This window comes from Balaenoptera musculus, chromosome 10, assembly GCF_009873245.2.
Source record: "Balaenoptera musculus isolate JJ_BM4_2016_0621 chromosome 10, mBalMus1.pri.v3, whole genome shotgun sequence".
NCBI lineage: Eukaryota > Metazoa > Chordata > Mammalia > Artiodactyla > Balaenopteridae > Balaenoptera > Balaenoptera musculus.
Window position 1 is genome coordinate 11856012 of NC_045794.1, and position 12580 is coordinate 11868591.

The following is a 12580-nucleotide window of genomic DNA, read 5'->3' on the forward strand; positions in this document are numbered from 1 at the left end:
AAAGTAAAAATAATGTCTAAATAAGTGTGAAAACTAAAGTTTCTATTTTGCATGTCAGAAGCAAGACCCAAGATTAAGTTCACGTGATAAACAGTTAATATATTATGGAAAGTAAATCACCATGAAATAGTTACTTAAAATGTTCTACCTCAATTTCAATACTGAAGGAAGATCTTTTAAATTTTCTTCCAGAGAAAGTTTTTGATCTTTGCTATCAGATTCAGGACCAGGAAACAAAATTTAATAATAAAGATTCATAAGTACTTCTCCCAGAAATTCTTCTGGAACTTATCTATTTGAAAACAAATTTTTTTGCTAAGGTCTAATCAATAAACGTGGTGTTATGCTTGTCTCTGCCCTGTCAAAGTCTATAATAAATGTTCAGTCAAAATATTTGTATGTTAGTCTTTATGAGAGAACCTCCCTAAATTTTCTCAAAATATTCCAAACTCCATGTGTCCCAAACTAAAGTCACCCTGTTCCCAGTCCTCAAATAAGTGCCTTTTCCTTTAGTTCTCACCTTGATGAAGGCAAGAATCATCCACCACTTTGATCTGGAAGTCATCCCTCCTGGCCATTTACCAAGTCCTCAGGCTTTTATCTATTTCCTTTTCTTCCCTATGTATCACTTTAGTTGAGGCTCTTCCCGTTTCTGGAACTTATCTTGTATACATTCTTATAAGCACACTAGCATAGAGCTTGGATTGGTTCAAGATGGTGGAGTAGAAGGACATGCACTCACCCCTTCTTGCAAGAGCACCGGAATCACAACTAACTGCTGAACAACATCAACAGGAAGTCACTGGAACCAACCAAAAAAGATACCCACATCCAGAGACAAAGGAGAAGCCACAATGAGATGGTAGGAGGGGCGCAATCATGATAAAATCAAATCCCATAACCACTGGGTGGGCGACTCACAAACTGTAGATCAATTATACCACAGAAGTCCACCCACTGGAGTGAAGGTTCTTAGCCCCATGTCAGGCTTCCCAACCTGGGGATACAGAGAATCTGACTTTGAAGGCCAGCAGAATTTGATTGCAGGACTTTCACAGGACTGGGGGAAACAGAGACTCCACTCTTGGAGGGCACACATAAAGTCCTGTGTGCATTAGCACCCAGGAGAAAGGAGCAGTGACCCCATAGGAGACTGAACCAGACCTACCTGCTAGTGTTGGAGGGTCTCCTGGGGGGGCGGGGGTGGGATGGCTGTGGCTCATCACAGGGACAAGGACACTGGCACTGACAACAGCACTTCTTGGAAATACTCATTGGCATGAGCCCTCCCGGAGACTGCCGTTAGCCACAGCAAACAGCCTGTAGGCTCCAGTGCTGGGTTGCCTCAGGCCAAACAACCAAGAGGGAAGGAACACAGCCACATCCATCAACAGACAAGTGGACTAAAGTTTTACTGAGCACATCCCTGCCCACAAGAGCAAGACCCCATAAGGTTAACAGCTGATCTTTCAGCAGAAACTCTGCAAGCCAGAAGGAAGTGGCAGGACATATTTAAAGTGATGAAAGGGAAAAACCTACAATCAAGATTACTCTACCCAGCAAGGATCTCATTCAGATTCAACAGAGAAGTTAAAACCTTTACAGACAAGCAAAAGCTAAGAGAATTCAGCACCACCAAACCAGCTTTACAACAAATGCTAAAGGAACTTCTCTAGGCAGGAAAACAAGACAAGGAAAAGACCTACAATAACAAACCCAAAACAATTAAGAAAATGGTAATAGGAACGTACATATGGATAATTACCTTAAATGTAAATGGATTAAATGCTCCAACCAAAAGACACAGACTGGCTGAATGGATACAAAAACAAGACCCATATATATGCTGTCTACAAGAGATCCACTTCAGACCTAGGGACACAGAGACTGAAAGTGAGTGGATGGAAAAAGATATTCCATGCAAATGGAAATCAAAAGAAAGCTGCAGTAGCAATTCTCATATCAGACAAAATAGACTTTAAAATAAAGACTATTACAAGAGACAAAGAAGGACACTACATAATGATCAAGGGAACATAGACGCAAATATCCTCAACAAAATACTAGCAATTCGAATGCACAATACATTAAAAGGATCATACACCACAATCAAGTGAGATTTATCCCAGGGAATGCAAGGATTTTTCAATATCTGCAAATCAATCAGTGTGATACACCACATTAACAAATTGAAGAAAAACCATATGATCATCTTAATAGATGCAGAAAAAGCTTTTGATAAAAATTCAATATCAATTTACAATAAAAACTCTCCAGAAAGTGGGCATAGAGGGAACCTACCTCAACATAATAAGGCCATATATGACAAACCCATAGCTAACATCATACTCAACAGTGTAAAGCGGAAAGCATTTCCTCTAAGACCGGGAACAAGACAAGGATGTCCACTCTCACCACTTTTATTCAACATAGTTTTGGAAGTCCTAGCTGCAGCAATCAGAGAAGAAAAAGAAATAAAAGGAATCCAAATTGGAAAAGACGTTAAACTGTCACTGTTTGCAGATGACATGATACTATGCATAGAAAATCCTAAAGACACTACCAGAAAACTACTAGAGCTCATCAATGAATTTGGTAAAGCTGTAGGTTACAAAATTAATACACAGAAATCTGTTGCATTTCTATACACTAACAATGAAAGACAAATTCAAGAAACAATCCCATTTACCATCACATCAAAAAGAATAAAATACCTAGGAATAAACCTACCTAAGGAGGCTAAAGACCTGTACTCTGAAAACTATAAGATGCTGATGCAAGAAATTGAAGACGACACCAACAGATGGAAAGATATACCGTGTTCTTGGATTGGAAGAATCAATATTGTCCAGATGACTATACTACCCAAGGCAATCTACAGATTTATTGCAATCCCTATCAAATTACCAATGGCATTTTTCACAGAACTAGAACAAAAAATCTTAAAATTTGTATGGAGACTCAAAAGACCCCGAATAGCCAAAACAGTCTTGAGAAAGAAAAACGGAGCTGGAGGAATCAGGCTTCCTGACTTCAGACTACACTACAAAGCTACAGTCATCAAAACAATATGGTACTGGCACAAAAACAGACATATAGATCAATGGAGCAGGATAGAAAGCCCAGAAATAAACCTATGCATCTATGGTCAATTAATCTATGACAAAGGAGGCAAGACTATACAGTGGTGGAAAGACAGTCTCTTCAACAAATGGTGCTGGGACAACTGGACAGCTACATGTAAAAAAATAAAATCAGATCATTCTTTAACACCATACAAAAAAGTAAGCTCAAAATGGATTAAAGACCTAAATGTGAGACCAAACACTATAAAACTTCTAGAGGAAAACATAGGCAGAACACTCTCTGACATAAATTGCAGCAATATCTTTTTCGATCCATCTCCCAGAGTAATGGGAATAAAAACAAGAATAAACAAATGAGACCTAATTAAATTCAAGAGCTTTTGCACAGCAAAGAAAACCATAAACACAATGAAAAGACAACCCACAGAATGGGAGAAAATGTTTGCAAATGATGTGACGGACAAGGGATTAGTCTCCAAAATATACAAACAGCTCACGTGGCTTAATATCATCAAAACAAACAACCCAATCAAAAAATGGGCAGAAGACCTAAATAGACATTTCTCCAAAGAAGACATACAGATGGCCAAGAGGCACATGAAAAGATGTTCAACATCGTGAATTTTTAGAGAAATGCAAGTCAAAACTACAGTGAGATATTACCTCACACCAGTCAAAATGGCTATTATCAAAAAGTCCACGAACAATAAATGCTGGAGAGGGTGTGGAGAGAAGGGAACCCTCCTGCACTGTTGGTGGGAATGTAAATTGGTACAGCCGCTATGGAGACCAGTATGGAGGTTTCTTAAAAAACTAAAAATAGAGCTACCATATGATCCTGCAATCCCACTCTTGGGCATATATCCACAGAAAAACATGGTTCGAAAGTATACATGCACCCCAATGTTCATTGCAGCACTGTTTACAATAGCCAAGATATGGAAGCAACCTAAATGTCCATCAACAGAGGAGTGGATAAAGAAGATGTGGTACATATATACAGTGGAATATTACTCACCCATTAAAAAGAATGAAATAATGCCATTTGCAGCAACATGGATGGACCTAGAGATTGTCATACTGAGTGAAGTAAGTCACACAGAGAAAGAGAAATATTGTATGATATTGCTTATATGCAGAATGTAAAAAGAAATGATACAAATGAACTTATTTACAGAACAGAAACAAACTCATAAACTTAGAGAATGAAGTTATGGTTACCAGGGGGTAAGGGTGGAGGGAAGGGATAGTAAGGGTGTTTGGTTTTGACATATACACACAGCTATATTTAAAACCAGTAACCAGCCAGGACCTACCATATAGCACAGGGAACTCTGCTCAATGTTATGTAGCAGCCTGGATGGGGGGGCAGTTAGGGGGAGAGTGGATACGTGTATGGCTGAGTCACTTTGCTGTGCACCTGAAACTATCACAACATTGTTAATCGGCTATACTCCAATATAAAATAAAAAGTTCAAAAAAAAAGATACCACATTAAAAAAAAAAAGCTAGTATAGAAAAAGCACAAGAAAATGTTTGAGTTCACACAGAGCACTGTCTTCTTTTGGGTCTAAAACACTAAGACAATGGGGATGAGCTGTAGGAAGACTTAGTGAGTCTCAGAAAGACAGAAAAGTGATGGGAAATTCTAAGGCAGCCATGGTTAATAAAATTTGCACTTTGGCAAAAATAGTCAAGATGATTTCAGACAGTTATAACCCAGGAAAGTGTTTTCTGAAACAGCTGCTTAATGTGCTGGTATGGACCCCAACTCCCTGAAATGTTAGGCCATGATTAAGAAAAAATTCTGTTTTTATACCAAGTTATTACTTCACAGAACATGTATTATCATCAGCAATCCTTTTGCCTTATCAAGAGATCCATGATGCCTTTTCAGAGAACAGTAACTCCAATGGCTGGTCAATTACATAGCCCCTACTATGTGCCAGGTACTGTTCCTCACAACAAACTTATGATATAGATATTATTATAATACCCATTTTACAGATGAGGAAATTGAGGCATGGAGAGGTTAGATAATTGACCGAAGGTCATGTGGTTAGTAAGTATTGGAGCCAGGATTCAAACATAGGCAGTCTGGCTCTACGGCTTCTGTCTTGGAATTCCATCATATCTCTCTAATACTTGACTTCCAAGAATGAAGACCTGCCACAGAAAGAGTGAACATATGGAGCAACTTCCTCAGGGAATCTGGAAATAAGAAAGTTCTCAGAGCCAAAGGATCAATTGAGATTGGCCTCAGCCATAGGTCTGCTACATCAGTTAAGGAGACTGAACAACTCCCAGGACTGTAAACTCCTCATAAAGGGACAGCCACATAAAGGGATTAGCCTCTTTAGAGAGGCAATCTGTTAGTTTCACGTGGCACTGGTGAGTCATGGGAGAGTGGAAAAGGAGTTGGTGACCAGGTTTTTGGGCAAGCAGTGTCTGGTAAGGAGGACCCATGGGCTGACTGAAGTGTCCAGTCCTAGTGAGACGCAGATGAATCAGGCCCCCAGCCTAAGAATCCCTGATATTCTTTTATCCTGTGTAGTTTGATTGCAGTGAGGATGTGCCTGGAGCAGGCTACACAAATAACCAGTCTAATAAAAATGAACAACAATTAGTATTTTGATGAATAGACGTGTGTTTATCAGGACAAATCAGCTTCCTTGTATCCTGATTCAGCTCTGGAGAACTGGAAAGAATGAATTCTGGAGTCTAGTCCTGCAAGTCCCAGGGCCAGATCTGGAACAGTTTTACCAAGGCACATGCCACCTTACGAGTCTCTTGGCAACCAACCTATCTCTTTCCCTGGTGACAACCTGACTTGCACTATACATACAACTTAGAAAAACTGGTAATTCCCTGGTGGTCCAATGGTTTAGAACTCCGAGCTTTCACTGCCAAGGGCTCGAGTTCAATCCCTGGTAGGAGCTGCAAGCTATGCGGCAAAAAAAAAAAAAAAAGAAAGAAAAATTATACAAGACATCCTAAAAACACATGTGGGGCTTGAAAGTCTGGAAAGATAAAGGCAATGCAATTATACGTCTGAAGTCTATAATATTTTGAAATATATGGCTAGGATGAATTGGTAGTTGTTTGCCGATTTCTAGAATAATGAAACTACAACGTAACTTTCAAAAATTAAAGAAGTTGGTTTTGGATAAAGAGGTGTATGTTAGCAGATATAAAATTCATTCCAGGGGGTTGAAAATACAATCCCTTTAGTGTTTATTAGGCACTCGTTAAATGCTGAGTACTGAGCTGGGCATTTCAGAGAGAACATGGAAAGCAAGGGGTAGCAAAGGCCCCATTTTCTGCCCAAAAGTTGTTGGCAGTCCAGCAGTTGAGGGTAAGACAAAAGACCCCAAAGCTGCACTAGAAAAACAGGTTAATATGGGTGGAACAAAGGAAACAGAGATCGCATCTTTTGAGACAGTTGGTGTGGGCATCACCAGCCATTCCTCAATGCCATGATACGACATCTTTCTAGATTGCTGGGCACAGTGCCATCAGGATCAGTTGCAGCAGAAGTGCCCTCACTCTTTGCCTTGACTCCCTCCACCTGGCGTGGCTTCAGCTTCTTATTTGGGGAACTCAGTTTAAGAAGCTGTTTCTTGTAGGCTGATATTTTCTTGAATAAACAGTGCCCCATCTTCAGAAAAACAACGTCTCCACCTCACTCCTCAGGCTGCCCCCTCACATCTACAGAAACATTGAAAACAATCCCAATAATCCAAAAGAAGAACAGAAAAGGGAGAGAAGATTCCGCCAGCACTCCAGACACAGAAGCCATTTCCATTTCCAGGGCGCTCCCTAGCCTGTCCCAGGTGTGTCCTAATGAGCAGTCTCAATGGGCTAAAAGGTGTCACGGGCTCCACCACCTCCAGAATGTGCAGGCAAATCACGGGTCAGGAGCCTGGGATTGGTCACTTCTGAGCTCAGAAGCCCAGGCAGCTTCAAAGACTGGAAAGATTTAAGAATGATAAGTGGGTAAGTTGCGAAAGCAAAGGCCTTGAAATCTGGTGACTGCACACACTTGTTGATGGAAGGTGGAGGAACAAGAACCAGCAGGTGCTTTTAGGAAGGGGTCGCTCTCCCGAACCCCACCCTAGTCTTGCACAAGGTCAGCACAGAAAAGGGATTAGGAAATAAAATGAAACGAATCCTCTCTTAATATTACTTTTCAAGTCTTTCAGGTTTTTTTTTTTTTACTTAATCTTGGTTTTATTCATTGGGAGTGAAAGTGACAAAGCCCAAACTTTTTTTTTTTTTTTTGAGGCAAAGGGTCAGTGTCAATACCTGTAGGGATAAAACCTTTTTAAAACCTGTTTTACTAAGAGGGGAGTAGTCAAGTAAATGGCCTTTTGCATTTCAGCTCTGCCTTCATTGGCTGTGTATCTTTATGCAAATTACTGAAATCTCTCAGTCTCAAACTTTCTCATCTGTATTACGGGGATAATAAGCCTACTTAGGATTGTAGTGAGCATTATATGAAAGAACACAAATCCTTCCGCACACTGCCTGGCACATAGCAAGCTGACAATACCAGGCTGCACTTCTCATCATTTTAAACCAAAGTCTTTGTCAATTAAGGCAAAAAAAAAAAAAAAAAAAAAAAAAAGAAAGTGGCATTCCGGGATCATACCTCTCTACGGTGCGAATAAATATATTCAGATGTCCTTTGGCTGACGCTTTTAGGACCAGCCAAGGCTCAGCAAAGCCAAGAGTCGTGCAGGAGCGAACCGATTTGTCTGCCAAGAATTCTGGCCAGCACTTTTTAAGTTCGCAGAAGCACACACCCTATGCCCTCATCTGGGGCCATCCCCGAGCTCCAGCAGGGCTGGAGCAACCCCGGCAGAAGCGCGTTCCTTGGCGCCCACCCAGAAGCCAGACGGACACACCCGCGGGAAGTAAACTTGACCGGACTCTGGAGCTCACCGAGCGGCGCGGGCCAGCGGGGAGCGCGCGGGCGTCCAGGGACCCTCCCGGCGCCCCCCGCCCGGGCTGCCCGCGGGGCGCGCTGCTCACCTGCCAGGCCCGGCGGCACCACGGCGGCCAGCAGCAGCAGCAGCAGCAGCGGGGCCGGCGGCGAGGGCAGCCCGAGGCTCCCGTCCGGGCTGCGGCGGGACATCGCTCGGCGGCCGCGATCTCCGCTCGGCTGGACTAGGCGGCTGTTGGCAGAGCGGTTCTGCGGCCGGTAGCGGGGCGCAGCGATGCAGAGTTTGGGGCGTCCTTAACTTTCCTCTCTCATGAGCCCGGCCTGTTTGGGGCTTTTAGAGGCGAGGAAGCCTCACGTGGCCTTGAGGACAACCTTCGCCCTGTTGGGCCCCAGTCGGGGAAGGGCGGGTCCTTTCTGACCCTCTAGCGCCCTGTGGGCAGGGCTGGGACAGTTGCCCTCCTGCACTTCTGGGACCTGCCGAGGCTACGTGCTGCTTTCTCCTCACTCCTCGGGAGGTTTGGCGGCCCAGGGCTGGAACAAATCAGTTCATGTCCACACCGCTAGCCTCTAGGGCCGGCCACTCGTCTGCAGCAGCTGGGAGGAGACCCCCTGGGCCGTGGAGAAATGCATACCCCTGCCTACACGCAGCTCCGATTCTTCGCCATTCTGGAGAGGTCTTCACTGGTTCTTCTAACTCCAGGATTAGTGCCCTTCCATCTCAGGCTGTTTAACCTAAATCCATTGGCTGCGGCTCAAGACTTTGGATCGTTTGCTTTTCTCTTCATTGGCTGGATCCACCACTGGCGAGTGATTCAGACGGGTCTGAAACCAGATATATCCCCAAAACCCCTGTGAAGTCCCCATTTCTGTGCAGGATCAGTTGAAAGTGACATTGTGAAGTAGGCAAAACTATGCCTTGGGTAACATTGTGAAGTTGGCAGAGGGTGTCCTAGGTGACATTATGAAGTAGGCAAAAGGCATTTTATTTATTCAGTAAGCATCTGTTGAGCCCACCTTTTGTGTCAGGTACCAGTGATATAAAGACCATTAACAGCATGTCTATGACAGGCAAGCAGGGATAAAACTGTATAAATAAACAGGTACTGGAAGCTGGCGTTATTGCTGCAATAGAGCTCTGCTTAAGGGTCGGTGAGGGAACCCAGCTGGGGGCCGAGACACCCCCTTCTTCTCCATCTTTCTTCCAAGCTTAACTGAAGTGTTAATGGGAAGGGGGGGAAAGAGGCACATTTCCTAGAAAGGGAAACACATTTGTAATCGCTAGAAAAGGTACAGAACAATTACATCAAATCTCTGTGCAAAATGTTAAACACGAATCCTAAGTCATAATTTTGTTTGGTGACAACACCTATCACAGTACTTGGATGATAATATCATGTAATGAATAAACATGAATGAAGGAACTGAGGACACTAAAAATTGCAATGTCCATTTTTCTTCAAGTTACAAAATAAAAGTGAAGGAAAATTATGAACATTTTGATTGTGCCATGTCGGGAAGAGAACTACATTAGGACATTCAAGGAAGTCAGAAAGTAAGTCAGAAAGAGAAAAACAAATATTGTATTTTAACGCATACATGTGGAATCTAGAAAAATGGTACAGATGAACCAGTTTGCAAGGCAGAAATAGAGACACAGTTGTAGAGAACAAACGTATAGACACCAAGGGGGGAAAGCGGGGTGGTGGTGGTGGGATGAATTGGGAGATTGGGATTGACATGTATACACACCAATATGTATAAAATAGATAATAAAAAAAATTTAAAAAAGGATGTTGTGTCACCCCAAATATTTCAGTCATGCTACCCTTCACCACCCTCCTTCACCTTATAACCCTTCCAATCCAAGAAGCAAGTGGTTGGATACGATCATGTGTAAGAATGCCTGATGCGAACTACGAGAGACACTCATTCATCTATTATTTAGTCATCAAATATTTGCTGACTTCCACGTTCCAGGCACAGAACAGTAAACAGGACAAAGTCCCTGCCCTCACAGAGCTTGCATTCTAGTGTGGGAAGCAAGTTATACATGTAAACAAATTAAGTGGATCAGGGTTTATCAGCCTCAGTGCCGTGACATTTTGGACCATGCAATTCTTTGTTGTGGGTGTGGTCCTATGCATCCTCTGGTCTTTATCCACTGGAACCTCCCTCTAAGTTGGGACTATCAGAAACGTCTTCAGACACTGCCACACGTTCCCCTAGGGAGCAAAATTGCCCTCAGTTGAGAATCACTGAATTCGAGGATGATAAATCTTGCCTTCTTTAAATTGTCAGTTTACATATCCAGGAGGGAGATGAGCAGCTAAACTCAGCAAAGCTGAGGGGAGGGGGACCAAAGAAGATGTTGACCGTGCAATGTTTTTATCACTTCTGTAGTAGATAGACACGTGTGGTTCGGGCTACTTACCACTCATTACCCACTTCCTGTTACCAACTTTTCATGAATCTGGACCCTATTGGTTTTGAAGTTTCAGTGAGCAAGGGAGGAGATATGTTTCCACCAAGAGACACAATAACTGTTTCACTGAATTGGGATTTTAAATTTCTGCCTGGCCTTTATTGGGCTCCTCTGAAAGAAACGGGCAAGAATAGGATTACAGTGTTGGTCAGAGTGACTGAGCCTGACAATTGAATGAATGCAGCACTGCTACTCAGCAGGAGGGAGCAGCAGAAGGAGCTCAGGAGAGTCCCTTGTACCACCATGTCCTCCTGAAAAGCTTAACTAAAGTGCTGTCACCTCGCCTAGGCCGCCCCACCAGTGACTCAGGCTCCTCACTCTGATGGGCAAAGGACGCCATCCAGCTGGGATGCTGGCCCAAAGCAAAGGGAACAGGAAAAGAGAAGTCACGGATAACTAGAGCTGGGGGACCAGTTGTAGAAACAGAGACAGTGGTCTCTGTCTATGTTTCTTCCCTTGCTGTAACATATATGTGGTGGATTCAAAATTTTACAGTTCTAGAATAAAACGTACATCATGTAAATTTGGTTTTTTTCCAAAAGGTATAATTAACTTAGCATTCAGACACTTATCCATCGATGGTAGGAATTTGAGAATACCAAACTTAAGGCTACTCAGTCTCATTTGGGCTAAATTCTAAGCAAACTTCACCTCCTTATTCTTTCCCCCTTTCCTGAGGTTGATCGTCATTTCAGGGGCTTATGTATTGACTGGGCATTGAATAGGAGGCATCTATTCTGTGAGTCATCTTCTTGGCTTGGTGGCCTCCAGTGAGATGAAGTTCATCTGTTCTGTCCTCCTTGTGGTACAACAGTGGCAGGAATCCACTGTTGACATCTGAAGCTCTTGGCCTCAGGTCTGGATTCCTATGTGCTCTGTGTATTAGTTAGGTAATGACAAATAAACTCCCAAAGTTCAAGGGATGAATGCAACCAAAATGTATTTCTGACTCATATTGCAGACCAATGTGGGAGTTGCTTAGTTGCTGGCTTTCTTTCATGTAGAAATGTAAGAATCCAGTGTCCTTTCACCTGTGGTTCCACCATTCTCTAAGGCAGATGTTCTATTCTTTCCTTGTTCATAGTGCCCTGAGAGTCTCAATAATACATTCGTGGGGCTGCAGGCCCAAAGAAATATCTAACAGTTTCTTTTATTAATTAGTTAGGGCCAAACAATTGAGAAGTAGTAATTTACTCGGTGTCCCAGATGGTACTATGTTTTCCTCAAAGATTTATAATATCTCAAATGCCCCCTTTAGTTCACTGTGGTAGGTCCTACTGATAATATTATATCCTGTGAATATTTAGTATATCCTAGGTACCCCTTGTGAATTCATTGTGGTTATCAAACTGTATGCAGGAACAATCACTCAGGGTCTTGGAATGTTTTCTTCCAGCCAGAGAAGGGGAAAGAATATGGGAAAGTTCTCCTGCTTCTCAATCACTGCTGCTCCCATCCCACTGGCAATAACTAGACATATTGCCATACCTAGATGCTAAAGAGGCTGGGAAATGCAGCCTCCAGCTGGGATGTCACCTCTCAGTACGGAAATAAAACACACATTTTTTGGGAAGTCAGCCAGCTGTTTTTGGTACTCTTGGCAACCTCTCCAACCAGACTTGGATTCTGCTGGGTCCTCTGGCTCATTATCAGACCCCTCTGAGCCCTGTGGGGGTGTGTGTGGAGTAGGGAGTCAAAGATACTCCGACTTGGTGTGTGTCAGTCAGCCTCCCCAGATGCCACCTTCGGTCATTGCTTGTCTACAACTCAGATGTCATGTAGGAGACATAACTCCTTGCAAGTTCATGAGCTACATTCTGGAAAGTTTAAACATAACCTCCTCTGCTCTGGTAACTCTAGACCTGTCTGGAGTTTCTATTACCAAATGCTCCCACATCCTGCCCCACCCATCAAATAGGCAACTCAACCCCTAGAGGAAGGATGGTGCTGGTCCTTGCATCAAACTACTGTGTATTTCTCTTAACCACTCTTCAAACTTTTTAGTTGCTTGGATAAGAGTTATTATACATCCTTATAAATTATTACCTTACAAACATTTATTATCTA

At 42.9% G+C, this 12580-nt stretch overlaps 1 protein-coding gene across 1 annotated transcript in view; it reads right to left on the reverse strand.

Annotated features, from left to right (window-relative positions):
- The window catches only part of PLBD1 (phospholipase B domain containing 1), a 69086-nt gene extending 59433 nt beyond the window's left edge, over window positions 1-9653 (reverse strand). Inside the window, exon 1 of the mRNA XM_036867004.1 lies at window positions 8121-9653. Within this exon, the coding sequence (XP_036722899.1) occupies window positions 8121-8223 (103 nt within the window). The 5' untranslated portion in view covers window positions 8224-9653. The remainder of the gene's footprint in view (window positions 1-8120) is intronic.
- Window positions 9654-12580: the final 2927 nt, after the last annotated feature.